This window comes from Choloepus didactylus, chromosome 15, assembly GCF_015220235.1.
Source record: "Choloepus didactylus isolate mChoDid1 chromosome 15, mChoDid1.pri, whole genome shotgun sequence".
Taxonomy (NCBI): Eukaryota; Metazoa; Chordata; class Mammalia; order Pilosa; family Megalonychidae; genus Choloepus; species Choloepus didactylus.
Window position 1 is genome coordinate 43,953,658 of NC_051321.1, and position 14,405 is coordinate 43,968,062.

General features: G+C 34.8%; 1 protein-coding gene and 1 pseudogene across 4 annotated transcripts in view; both read left to right on the top strand.

The window, feature by feature from the left end:
* The window catches only part of TBC1D12 (TBC1 domain family member 12), a 205,416-nt gene that overhangs the window by 123,338 nt on the left and 67,673 nt on the right, over positions 1 to 14,405 (top strand). For all 4 annotated transcript variants that reach the window (XM_037804426.1, XM_037804427.1, XM_037804424.1 and 1 more), the window contains one exon: positions 286 to 401. Coding sequence is in view for 1 of the 4 variants with exons in the window: in XM_037804424.1 (XP_037660352.1) it covers positions 286 to 401 (116 nt within the window). In the remaining 3 variants the exon portion in view is untranslated. The remainder of the gene's footprint in view (positions 1 to 285; positions 402 to 14,405) is intronic.
* Positions 3,314 to 4,360, top strand: LOC119510697 (annotated as a pseudogene).

Below are 14,405 nucleotides of genomic sequence, written 5' to 3' on the forward strand. Positions count from 1 at the left end.
CTTCTCTAATAGTAGTAGTAGTAGTAGTAATAATAATAATAATAATAATAATAAAAGAATGCCTCCCTAAAACCTTAATTAGTCTAGTGCATTTCTGCCTTCCCTTTTCAAAGTATAACATACTTTGATACCTTGTATATAAATTCATAATTTAGATTGTTTCAGGGGAAAAAAATGAATTTTATATGTTTCTTATTGTAGCATAATATCTGTAATAACAGAGATTTAGTAATAGAAACTGAAAATTGGAAATGTCTGCATAAAGTATATTTTTATTTACTTTAGGAATATGAAGCACGAACAGGAAGGACCTGTAAACCACCACCTCAGTCTTCAAGGCGTAAGAATTTTGAATTTGAGCCACTTTCTACCACTGCCTTAATTCTTGAGGATCGACCATCGTAAGTATTACAGTGATCATTAGGAACAGTGGTTATATTATAAACTTAAATTTTCTTTTATGTACTATTTCTCTTAAAAACTATTGAGAAATTAAATGCAAAGAGGGATTTATTTATTTATTTATTTATTAAAAAGCAACTTAATTCCAGTCATGTATCCTAAAAGTGAATAGGGGAGAATATATTGTTGATGTCCAAAAGCCTTATGGGAATTTCTTAGACATCTCTATGAGCTAATATATGAAACATAAAATCTTGGCTCTTTTTTTCAGTTCCTATTTCAACCCTACTCTGCTGATAAGGGCATTTATTTTTTCTTTCTTGACATATAAATGTACTTATTCTTCTCTGGCCTTGAGATGTACTTGTCCCTGCTTTTTATGCCATCTAACTACTGTTTGTCAGTCAGCTGGTGCACTATTACTATTAACAATACATTCTTAAACCCGGAAAAAACATTTTAAATTCTTCTCTTCCCATATCTGCCCTTCTTTGCATCTTCCACAGATCTGCCATTCTTCAAAATATTGTCTCTGATTTTTAAATAAAACACAACCTTCCATAAAGCAAGAAGACTTGTTTCTTTTTTTATTGGGGGAGGGGGGTGTTTAAATTGATATTTAGTGTTTAGATTATTATGAAGATCATAACAGTTATGAAAATTTAAGTTATTCACATTTGAGCCATGTAATATACTATGATCCATTCCATTTCTTTTAAAACTTTAACTTTCCTCAGAGTTAATAATTATCAGGAAAGACCAGCAGCCCAATAGAAAAAATGGCCAAAGAATATGAATAGTTCACAGAAAAGAAATGCATATGGCTCTTAAATATACAAAAAGATGCCCAATTTCACACACAAGATACATAAAAGACCACACTGATAGAGCATTTCTCATTTATCATCTTGGCAAAATCCAAAAGTGTACAACACAGTCTGTTGGGGCTTCAGGGAAGCAGGCATTCTCATACATTGCTGGTGGGAAGGAAAAAGGTACAACTCATACTGAGGGGAATTCAGAATAGCAAGCAAAATTACAAACGCATTTACCCTCTAACTCAGCAATCCTGATTCTGGTAATTTGTCCTGTAGCTATACCTTCACACATTTGAAATGATATATGTATATAATTATTAATTGTGGTATTGTTTATAATAATAAAATGCTGAAACAACCCAAGTGCCCTTCTATAGAGGACTGATTAAATAAATCACTGTACATCCCACAATGGAACTCTAAGCAACTAGCCAAAAGAATGAGAAAGCTCTCCATAGAAAGATACCTAGGATATATTGTAAAGTGAAAACAGCAAAGTGTAGAACAATGTATATAACATTTAAAAAAAAAATAAGATAGTATACTTATATTTACTTATACCTTATTTTTAAAATATTGGAAGTATACATAAGAAACTAATATAAACAGTTTTCTGTTTTAGAGGAGACAGGGTACATGGAGTCAGTTACTGAACTTTCAATATCATTTTTATTTTTTAACCATGCGATTACCTATTCAAAAATGAATTTAAAAATTTTAAATGCCTAGGTTTTTTGTTTTCTCTTATTAATAATTTATCCCCAAACTCTCTGATTGATTCTTCCTCTCAATATAGTCCAGTGCATTAAGCAGTCAGGCAGTTGCCTTTTTCTTGGAGATAACCTTTCCTGGAGCCTTTTGGCCGCTCGCTGTGATCTGGCTTGGTTGTTCTTTGGTTTTGCCACATAGCTGCCATCCTGGAGCTTCCCTTCACCTACATTCTGGCAATTCCTGTCCCCTCTTTGCTGTGTTTTCTGGATCTCATGTCTCATTTTTTCTTTGTTTACCTCTCAGTTAGCAGAGCACATCTCAGGAGCTTCATGAGAAAGGTTGCATTGGGAAGTAAATGTTTTGTGTCATTGAATGACTGAAAGTGCTCTCTATCCTAACCCCATTCTTAATTGCTAGTTTGGCTGGAAGAGAATTCTGGGTTGGAAAACATTTTCCCTCAGAATTTTGAGGTCATTGCTCTAGTGTTACTATTGAGAAGTTTAAGACCAAAATGACTCCTGATCCTTTGTATGAATGTAAGTCTTTTCTTTATCACTGCCATTCTAAAACAGTGGAAAGTTTCTTATATTATTTATTTGTTATTTTCTTCCCATTTCCTTATGCCTGTTAGTTAGATATTGAGCCTCCTTCACTGATTCTCTGATTTTATATTTTTCTTCCCTATTGTTCTGGTTTGCTAGAGCTGCCATTATGCAGAATACAAGTAATGGATTGGCTTTTGTAAAGGGGATATATTGGGTTACAAATGTACAGTTCTGTGGCCATAAAAGTGTGCAAACTAGGGCATCAACAAGAGGATACCTTCACTGAAGAATGTCCGATGCCATCCAGAACACCTCCGTTATCTGGGAAGGCATGTGGCTGGCGTCTGCTGGTCCTTTGCTCCTGGGTTGCTTTGCTTTCAGCTTCTAATTCCAGTGGCTTTCTCTCTAAGCATCTAGGGGTCTTCTCCTAGCTTCTCTGGGGCAACTCTAGGCTTTATCTGTTAGTAAGACTACTTGGTTCTTAACTCTTGTTTTCCCCTTCCTGGGCTCTCTGGATTTATTCTTTTTTTCTTCTGCTAGCATTCTCATTACTTCCAGTATAAAAGTTCCTAGGCTTTCTTGTTGTTCTCTTAGTCTGCAGCTTTTTCCATCCATTATTCTGATGAACACAAAAAAGGATCTGGAACCAAACAGACTTATAGAATATAGTAGAATATCTTATAGACAGTGTGAGGGAAGAAAGGCTGGATATATAAATACATTGTTTTTTCTTGTTATGTTTCTTCATACTAGAATTTGAGAAAAATGTTCATATGCATTTTTCCATTGTTAAAAAAAAATATTTTTAGGACTTGGCTCCGTAGTAGAGATGCCCTATCTCCCTGAGGCTGATTCTGCAGGTGCTGATTTTGCCCACACAGTTCCAACCGAGTCTGAACCAATCAGAGTTCTTGTGATTGGAGTATCTGGTCAAATAGCATATTCACTATTGTACAGTGGGAAATGGCTCTGTCTTTGGTAAAGACCAGCCTCTGATTCTTGTGCTGCTTGATATCACCCTTTTAAGGGGTGGCTGGATGGTCTTCTAATGGAACTGCAAGACTGTGAACTTCCCCTCCTGAAAGATGCCACCATAATATAAAAAGAAGAGGTTTCGTTCTGCAGTCTGGATGTGGCCATTCTCATGGGTTCCATGCCAAGAAGGGTTGGCGTGGAGAGAAAAGATTTACTAAAAGCAAATGTGAAAACCTTAAAAATCTAGGTGCAGCCTTGGAAAACTATGCCAAGAAATCAGTTAAGGTTGCCATCGTGGGAAACCCAGCCAGTACTAGTTGCCTGACTACCTCCAAGTCAGCTCTATCCATCCTGAAGAACTTCAATTGCTTGACTTGTTTAGATCAAAAATAAGCTAAATCTCAAATTGCTCATAAGCTTGGTTTGACTATTGATGACATAAAGAATGTCACCATCTGGGGAAGCTGTTCCTCAGCTTGGTATCCAGATGTCAACCATGCCACAATGAAATTGCAAGGAAGGGAAGTTAGTGATTATGGTGCTCTGAAGGATGACAGCTGGGCAAGGATAATCACAGTATGCAGCATCATGGTGTTGCTGTCAGCAAGGCTCAGACATTATCCACTGCAATGTTTGCTGTGAAAGCCGTCTTTGACCATGCCAAAGACATCTGGTTTGGATCCCCAAAGGGGTTGTTTGTGTCCATTGGTGGTATTTCTCCTGGCAACTCCTCTGGTGTTACCAGTGATCAGCTCTACTCATTCCCTGTTGTAATCAAGAATAAGAACTGGAAGTTTGTTGAGGGTCTCCCTATTAATTTCTCACATGAAAAGGTGGATTTTACTGCAGAGGAAATAAATGGCAGAAGAAAAAGAAACTGCTTTTGAACTTCTTAGCTCTGCTTTATGAGACAATAATTTTGATGTTACTAAATGCCAGAAGCTGAAGAATCTAAATATCATGTTTGACTCTAGTACCATATATTAATAATGCTATACTCAAATTACTTCTGAAAACAGCCCATTTGAAAGAGTGCGTGCTTCTTGATACAGATTTGTGATGTTTATCTTCATAGTGTTAATGTTGCATTTTAAATAAAAATATATTCAAATGAAAAAAAAGCTTTTCAGAAATTTAGTTATGAGAATATGTCAAAGTTTTATTTTAAATTTGCTGCCGGGGGAACTGAACCTGTTCAACTCAAAGATTCCTTTGTTGGTAGACACATTTATAGGAAAACAGGAGTGATTAGAAAAGAATATCTGGTTAAAGATTTTTAGACTCTTGACTGGCAGTCAGCTGAGGAGGTGGATAATTAAGTTCTCAGAAGAGCTTTGTTAAGCTTGTTAACATTCATCTGAAGAGAGTTAAGCTTTTTACCAGGAATGTTAATTTCTTCCCAGAAGGAGTTTATAAAAATAGCATGCTAAAAAGTTCTGTTGTAGATAATGTTTGGGATAAGTTTTTCTTTACATTATTTTATTATCGAACTTGTCTTTTACAGTCCAGCATTCATGCTTTTGCTCGTGTTATTACCTTCACTTGGAAGGCAGTTCTTTCACTTCCACTTCACATCAACTCAATCTTTTAAGGATTAGGCTTTATCTTTTCTATCAAGCCTTTGTTAATTTTTTCAATCTTCAGTGATATCTGCTTCACTAAATTCCTAATCTTATGACTTGTACAAGCAGTTCCTTGAAATAATGTTGTATGAAATTTGCTTCAAATAATATGTGAAGCACAATAACATTATAAGAAGATCCCAGTGTACAAAAAAAAGTATAGGCAGCTGAAAAAAGTACATCTTTTCTATTGACCTATCTGGAATCAATATATTAATTATAATAAATATTGAAGCTTTCATTGTTTCTGTGTGACTTGCTCATCTGTGATATGGACATTGAACTTGATCTCTGCTGTTCCACTGAACGCTGAGGTGCTGCGACTTAACAGTATTGTTTACATTTTTAGAATTTTGAAGGGTCTTTTTTTGAGAAGTGATTTATGTACAGAGAGAAGACCTATTTAGATCTGTAAGTTCTACTTTCTCAGTAAACAAAAGACCATAGTCCCCAAATTTGTGTCATTAAATCTAGGCAAGACTTTTGCTGGGACTAATAGAAAAGAGACATCAGAGATTGAAGTGCAAAAGGCATTAAGATTCACATCATAAGCGCTATTTTAAGTGAAGAGAATGTTCACTCCCATTTCGGGAAGGAATTATGTGGTTAGAAATCATAAGAGTACAGTTGGTTGTTAAAAAACTGGAAATTGAATTTCAACTAAGCTGTTTCTCTGCAAGTAAAATAATTTCTAAAGATAAGTGAAGTAAAGCTGTCATTCAGCCAGTTTTCAGAAAAACAGAAACCACTCTGCTTATTTCAAATAGAGGGAATTTAATAGAAGAATTCATTACAAAGTTGTTAGAGGGGCTGGAAAAATAAAAGAGGAATATAAGTTCAAAAGAAGCTCACTCAGCTGAGAGAGCAAAAGGGAAAAAAGCATCACCCAGAACTCAAGATCACTATTCACTTGAAAACTAGCTTTATATTTAACTTATTTCCATTTTTCCTGTGGTCTTATTTTCTTTGCAGTAAATAAAGTTTTTCTTTTCTTCATAGAATAATAACATAACTTACAATCAAAAGGATACCATAATTATTTCACATAAGACTATTTGGAATCCATCATTACTTTTATCTTCACAATTCTCTTCTACTCCAGGAAGCACTTTATCTGAAATCTAGGAACACTTAAATCCATTACTCTTCTTTGGACTCAGACTGGACAATTACTATTTCTATCCAGAGGCTGGCAGGGAAGTTTTTTTAGGAAAAGAGTCATAAAGTTTAAAAGTTGATCCTAAGACAACATAGGAAGCAGCTTTAGACAGGGTCAATTTGTAAGAGTTAGGGAAGTTAGTACGTATAAGCAATACTAGGAGTCAACAATTAGACTGACCTAGGTGTAAAGGCTAAGTTCAGTGGGCTTTGGAGTCAGATATGTAAACGTTTGTGATGGTCCTTGACTATCATCCTAAGGAATTACATTCAACTACAAGTAAGAGACTCCCAAATTAGTGGCTTAAACACACAAGAATTTATTCCATCATATATGAGTAGGCCAGAGTTTGACAGTTCAGAGCTAGTATGGTGGCTCCATGTATCAAAGATTGAAGTTCATATCTTTCTGTTTTACCGTCTTCGGCAAGTGACTTCATCATCATGATGACCTTGTGCTTGCAGTTGGAGGAAGCCAGGAAGAACAAAACGGCTTTTTCCAGCTGAGCAAAGTCCAATTTTATGAAGCCTTCCAAGAAGCTGCACAAATACTTTCCTTTAAATATTGCAAGAAACAATTCCATGTTCACACCTAGCTGCTAACAGGGTAGAGAAATTTTCCTTATTTGATGTGGCAATCCAGGATCTATTAGAAACTTAACACTGTTTAAACTTGGTAAACTCCAGGTGTGGCAAAAACTGCTAGTTGACTTTCATCATCTATTTTTCCTTTCTTCCTTCTCTTTTATGAAATACTAGTTCATTTCTTTTGCACAAGTTTTTTTTTCATTTTTTAATTAACCCTTTTTTAAAAATTAACTATTAACTATATCAAAAAATAAATTAAAAAATACAATAAAAAAATTTCAAACCATTACAAGGGAGTAAGAAAAAGATAACTAACCTAAAATAACTACTTTACTTCCAACATGTTCCTACTCTACCCCAAGAAAGCAACCTAATATAGCAACATTTCTGTGAACTTGTTCCTACCATACCTACCAGAAATTAACAAACCATAGTCATTCCTGGGCATTCCCAGAACGTTAAATTTACCCATGCTAGCTTATCTGTTCTTATTTGGTTATCGTTCCCCCTTCATTAATTGCTCTCTATTGCTATTTCCCCTGCATTCTACCTTATAAACCATTTATTTCACATTTTTCAAAGTTCATATTAGTGGTAGCATATAATATTTCTCTTTTTGTGCCTGGCTTATTTCACTCAGCATTCTGTCTTCAAGGTTCATCCATGATGTCATATGTTTCACTACTTCATTCCTTCTTACTGCTGCCTAGTATTCTGTCAACTTTTGCACAAGTTTTTATTGGACTGTTTCATTTTTTCTTTCTGACCTGTAGGCATTCTTTATGCATTCCAGATATGAGTCCTCTATCAGATATATGTGTTGCAAAATATCTTCACACAGTCTCTAGCTTACTTTTTCATTCTCTTAATGGTGTTTTTGATAAAGAGAAGTTCTTATTTTTAATATGATCTAATATATCATTTTTGAAGATATGATTACTGCTTTTTATGTACTATATAAGGAACCTTTTGCCTACTCCAAGATCATAAGGTATTCTCTTATATCTTTGTCTAGAAGCTTCATTGTTTTACCCGTAATATTCAGACCCATGATCCAAGGTGAATTTAATTTTTGTATATGGTGGGTCAAGATTAATTCCTTAGTACATGGATATCCATTTGCAACCACTGAGAAAAAGGCATCCTTTTCACTCTGAAACTCAGTGGTGCCTTGGTCATAAATTAAGTGACAAAAATATGTGCATCTGTTTCTGGACTCTATTCTGTTCCACTGGCTTATTTGTCTATCATTGTGCCCCAGTTAAGCGGGGGGATTTTTAACTAATGATGTAATTAATGTTTTCTTTTTCTTCTTGAGTAAATTTTGTTAAGTTATGTTTTTCTTAAAAATTGTTCATTTAGTTTCTTTTCAAGTTGGATGAAGCTCTTCATGGTATTCTTTTTTTGAATTTTATTGCTTGTAACACACACACACATATATATATTCATGTAAAATTTTCCATTTTCACCATTTCCAGTGTACAGTTTAGTGACATTAGTTTTACAATGTTGTGCTCTCATCACATCACTTCCATTTATTGCCCAATATTTTTTATCACCCCAAACAGCAACTCTGTGCCCTCTAAGCTGTAAGTCCCCAATTCCCCCCACACCCCCACCCCGCGCCTCTGGTAACCTCTAATCGCCTTTTGTCTCTATGAATATGCCCATTCTAAATATTTCATTTAAGTAGAATGGTACAATATTTGTCCTTTGATGTCTGACTTATCACCGAGCTTGTTTTCAAGGTTTATCCATGTTGTAGCATGTATCAGAACTTCATTCCTTTTTATTGCTGGATAATATTCCATTGTTTGTGTATACCACATATACCATTCACCTGTTGATAGACATTCAGGTTGATTTCACCTTTTAGCTATTGTGAGTAATGCTGCTGTGAACACTGGCATACAGATAGGTGAGTCCTTGTTTTCAGTGTTAATTATATTCTTTTTTAAAAGTCCCTGTAGTTAAGTACTTTTTACATTCCTTAATTTATGTATACCTTGTCTTTTTTAAACAGTTTTACCAGGTAGTTAAGAACCAGTTTTTATATTTTATTGACTATCTTGCCATGTTCTACTTATCTTTGTTCCATATTTCCTTTTAATTGGTTTAACTTCTTAATTTAGATTGTCATTAATTTTCTGCTCTTCTTCTTTTCTAATATAAGCATTTTAAGACCATAAATTCCTCTCAGAATACGACTTTACCTATAATATATATTTTGATATATAATATCTTCACTAAATTCTTAGAATTTTATAATTTCTATTATGTACTCTTTGACTCCATTTATTTAGAAACATGCTTTTAATTTGCTTTTAATAGTGGCTAAAAGGGGAACTTCCAACTTCCAGGAATTTTGTGGTGGTGGTGATCTTTTTGTTACTGATTTCTAACTTAATTGCATTTTTGTCATAGAACATGTTATACATGGTCCTTTATTCTCTTGAGATTGATGCTTGCTTTAGTCTTATTACACGATCATTATTTAAAAGTGTTTGAGGTGTACATGAGGAGAATGTGCTTTCTCTAATTCAATTGAGTGCATGTTTCTAAATATGTCTATTAGAGCAAACTTTTTCATCGTGTGGTTCAAATCTTCTGTCACCTTAGTAAATTTTGTCTTTTTAATCAATAATCACTAAGCAAATTTCATTAAATGTGTTTCTACCCCAACTGTATTTGTCAATTTTCTCTTTTAATTCCCAGGTTTTGCTTTATGTATTTGTCTATATTAAGAATCATTATCCTCCTGGTAAATTGTACTTTTTAACTTTATATGGTGACCCTCTTGTAGCTAATAATGTTTTTTGCCTTGAGAGGTATTTTGAAATTGATACAGCTACACCTGCTTTCTTTCAGTCAGTTCAATGTTTGCTTGGTTTACCGTTTACCATCATTTTACTCAAATCTGTTTCTATCCTGTTTTAGGTGTGTTTCTTCTTCTGTAGAGCATATGGCTGAATTTTTAAATCAATATGATGATTTTACTCTTTTAACTTGAAAGTTTTAGTTTATATTTATTAAAATTATTGATATGTTTGAATTTACTTATTATTACTTCATAATATTCCCTTATTTTGTGTTTTCTAGTTACTCTAACTTCTATGTGTTTTTCTCCTTTCTTGCCATTTTTGGATTGGTTGAGTACTTTTAAAATTTATTTATTATTTTTCCAGCTTTATTGAGGTACCATTATCCTATAATAAAATGTACATATTTAAATCATGTAATTTGTGTTTAGACATATGCAGAGGCCCATGAAACCATCACCACAATTAAGATTGTGAATACATACATCACTGACAAATGTTTCCTGGTGTCCTTTTGTATTCCCTTTCCCTTCCTCTCCCTTATCCCTAGGCAACCACTGATATGTTGTCAGTATTGATTAGTTTGTCATTTTCTAGAATTTTGTATGCATGAAATCATACACTGTGTACTATTTCTGTCTGACTGCTTTCACTCAGCATAATTACTTTGAAATTCTTCCATTTATTGTATATGTCAATAATTCATTATTTTTATTGCTGAATAGTACTCCATTGCACAGTTATACTACCACAGTGTCTTTATCCATTCATCTATTGATGGGCATTTGTGTTGTTTCCAGTTCTGAGCTATTGTAAATAAAGCTGCTATGACTTCTCTTACTCGGTATCATTATTTTGAGATTTATCCGTCTTATATCAGTTCATTTCTTTTTATTGCTGAGAGACAGTCTATTGTATGGATACAGTATATATATATATATATATATATATATATATTTCCCATTCTCCTGTTGATGGTTGATTAGATTGCTTCCAGTTTGGAGCAATTACAATAAAGCTGCTATGAACATTAGTGTACATTTATGTGTGGACACATGATTTCATTTTTTTCTTTTTAATTTTTATTGTAACATAGATACAATCTCAAATTTCCCCTTTTACCTTGTTCAAATATATAATGCAATGCTATTAATTATGCTCACAATGTTGTGCTACCATCACCACCATCCATTACCAGAACTTCTATATCATTCCAACAGAAACTCTGTAAAATGTAAGCATTAACTCCTGTGCCAGTTTGAATGTATTATGTCCCCCCAAACGCCATTATCTTTGATGTAATCTTGTGTGGGCAGACCTATCAGTGTTAACTAGCTTGTAATTCTTTGAGTGCTTCTGTGGAGATTTGCCCCACCCGACTGTGGGTGATAACTCTGATTGGATAATTTCCATGGAGGTGTTATTCCACCCAATCACGGTGGGTCTAAATTAAATCACTGGAGCCATGTAAATGAGTTGACAAACAAGGAACTCAGTGTAGCTGAGAGTGACTTTTTGAAGAGGAGCTACAGCCAAGAGGGACACTTTGAAGAATGCACAGAAGCTACAGATGAGAGACAGTGTGAAGACGGCCGTTGAAAGCAGACTTTTGCTCTGGAGAAGCTAAAAGAGGACAAATGCCCCAAGAGCAACAGAGAGTGACATTTTGAAGAGGAGCTGTGGCCTAGAGAAGAACATCCTGGGAGAAAGCCATTCTGAAACCAGAACTTTGGAGCAGACGCCAGCCACGTGCCTTCGCAGCTAACAGAGGTTTTCTGGACAGCATTGGTCATCCTCCAGTGAAGGTACCCAATTGCTGATGTGTTACCTTGGACATTTTATGGCCTTAAGACTATAACCATGTAACCAAATAAACCCCCTTTTATAAAGCCAATCCATCTCTGGTGTTTTGCATTCCAGCAGCATTAGCAAACTAGAACAACTCCCCATTCCCTACCCTGGCCCATGGTAACCTATATTCCAGTTTCTGATTCTGTGAATTTGCTTAGTCTAATTATTTCATATCCATGGCATAATATACTATTTGTCCTTTTGTGTCTGGCTTATTTCACTCAACATGATGTCTTCAAGGATCATCCATGTTGTTGCATCTTTCAGAACTTCATGCCTTTTCGTGGCTGAAGAATATTCCATTATATGTGTAAACCACATCCATTCATCAGTTTATGGACACTTGGGTTGCTTCTATCTTTTAGCAATTGTGAATAATGTCGCTATGAACATTGGTGTGCATTTATCTATTTGAGTCGCTGCTTTCAGTTCTTTCAGGTATATAACTAGAAATGGGATTGCTGAGTTGTATGGTAATTCTATACTTAACTTCTGAGGAACTTCCAAACTGGTTTCCTCAACAGCTGTACCATTTTACATTCTCACCAACAATGTATGAGGGTTCCCATTTCTCTACATCCTAACACTTATTTTCCATTGTTTAAATAGTAGCCATTCTAGTGAGGGTATCATTTGTGGTTTTGGTTTACGTTTCCCTAATGGCTAATGATGTTGATCATCTTTTCACATGCTAATTGGCTATCTATGTTTCTTCTTTGGAAAAATGTCTATTCAAGTCTTTTGTCTATTTTTAAGTTGAATTGTTTGTCTTTTTGTTGTTCAGTTGTAGGATTTCTTCTTATATTCTGGATATGAAACCCTTATTTGGATTTGTGTTTTCCAAATATTTTCTTCAATTGAGTAGGCTGCCTTTTTATTTTCTTGACAAAGTCTTTTGATGCTAAAAAGTTTTTAATATTGATGTGGTCCCCTTATCTATTTTTTCCTCAGTTACTCATGCTTTTAGTGTATAGTCTAAGAGACCATTGCCTAGTACAAGATCTTGAAGATGCTTTCATATGTTTTCTTCAAAGAGTTTTATAGTTTTAGTTCTCATATTTAGGTCTTTGATCCATATTGAGTTGAAAATGGTATATTATAGTCTCCTACTATTAATGTGGCAGTTTCTGTTTCTCCCCTCATATCTATCAGTATTTGCTTCATATATTTTGGGGCTCTACCATTAAGTGTATATATGTGTTTACAATTTTGTTTTCTTGCTGTGTTCTCCTTTTTAGTATTTAATTACCTTCATTGAGCCTTGTAACAGTTTTTGACTTTGTCGATTTTCTCTGATGTTAGTATAGCTACCCCAACTCTCTTTTGTTTACTGTTTGCATTGTATGTTCTTTCCATCCTTTCATTTTCAACCTACATGTGTCTTTGAATTTAAGTGAGTCTCTTGTAAAGAGCATATGGTTATGTCATGCGTTTTCATGCATTGTGCCAGTCTCTTGTCTTTTGACTGGAGAGTTAAACCATTTGCATTTAAAGTAACAACTGATAATTCAAGACTTTCTGCTGCCATTTTGCTGTTTTGTCTTATACCTTTTTTTCCCTTAATTCTTCTGTTAATGCCTACTTTCATGTTTATTTGATTTTTTTATTGTACCATTTTGATCCCTTTTTACTTCTTTCTGTATATATTTTTCATATATCTTCTTTGTGGTTACCATAAGATTTAAATTTAACATCCTGAATCTATAACAATCTTGTTTGATTTGATACCAACTTGACTTAAATAGCATATGCTGACGCTGTTCCTGTACCTCTCTATCCCCCCTTTTTTGTTGTACTTCTTACGAATTAAATCTTTGTACATCATATGTCCAGATCAATAGATTTGCCATTACTTTTTATGCATTTGCATTTTAGAACCTGTGAGGAGTAAAAAGTGGAGTTACATATAGAACAGTGCAATATGATAATATTGGGATTTATAATCACCCATATGGTTACCTTACTGGAGGTCTTTATTTCCTTACGCCTGTTTGATCAACTGTCTAGTGTCCTTTTCTCTCAATTTGAAGAATTCCCTTTGGCACTGCTTATAGGGGAGAACAAGTAGCGATGAAGTCCCTCAGCTTTTGTTTGTTTGGGAATGTCTTAATCTCTGTCTGATTTTTGAAAGAATGTCTTGCCAGATTTAAAATTCTTTGTTGGCAGTTGTTTTTTTCAGAACTTTATTTTATTTCTTCCCATTGCCTTCTTACCTACATGTTTTTTGATGAGAACTTGGCATTTAAACTTATGGGAATTCCGTTATACATAACTCATTGCTTTTCTCTTGGAACTTTCAAAACTTTCTTGTTGGCATTGGGTAATTAGATTCCTATGTGTCTGAGCATGGTTCTCTTTTTTATCCTATTTGGGGTTTGCCAATCTGAATGTATTATGTCCCCCAAATGCCATTATCTTGGATGTAATCTTGTGTGGGCAGACCTGTTGGTGTTAATTAGATTGTAATTCTTTGGGTGTTTCCGTGGAGGTGCACATCAACCAACTGTGGGTGATGACTCTGATTGGATAATTTCCATGGAGGTGTTGGCCCACCCATTGGGTGGGTCTGAATTAAATTACTGGTGCACTGTATAAGATCAGACAGAAGGAATGAGCTTATTATTGTCAAGAGGGACACTTTGAAGAAAGCACAGGAGCTGCAGATGAGAGACAGTTTGAAGATGGCCATTGAAAGCAGACTCTTGCTCCAGAGAAGCTGAGAGAGGACAAATATCCCAAGTGCAAGTAAGAGTGACATTTTTGAGGAACTGCAGCCTAGAGAGGAACATCCTGGGAGAAACCAGAACTTTGGAGCAGATGCTAGCCACCTGCCTTCCATCCAGAGAAGGTACCCATTGCTGATGTGTTACCTTGGATACCTTATGGCCTTAAGACTGTAACTGTGTAACCAAATAA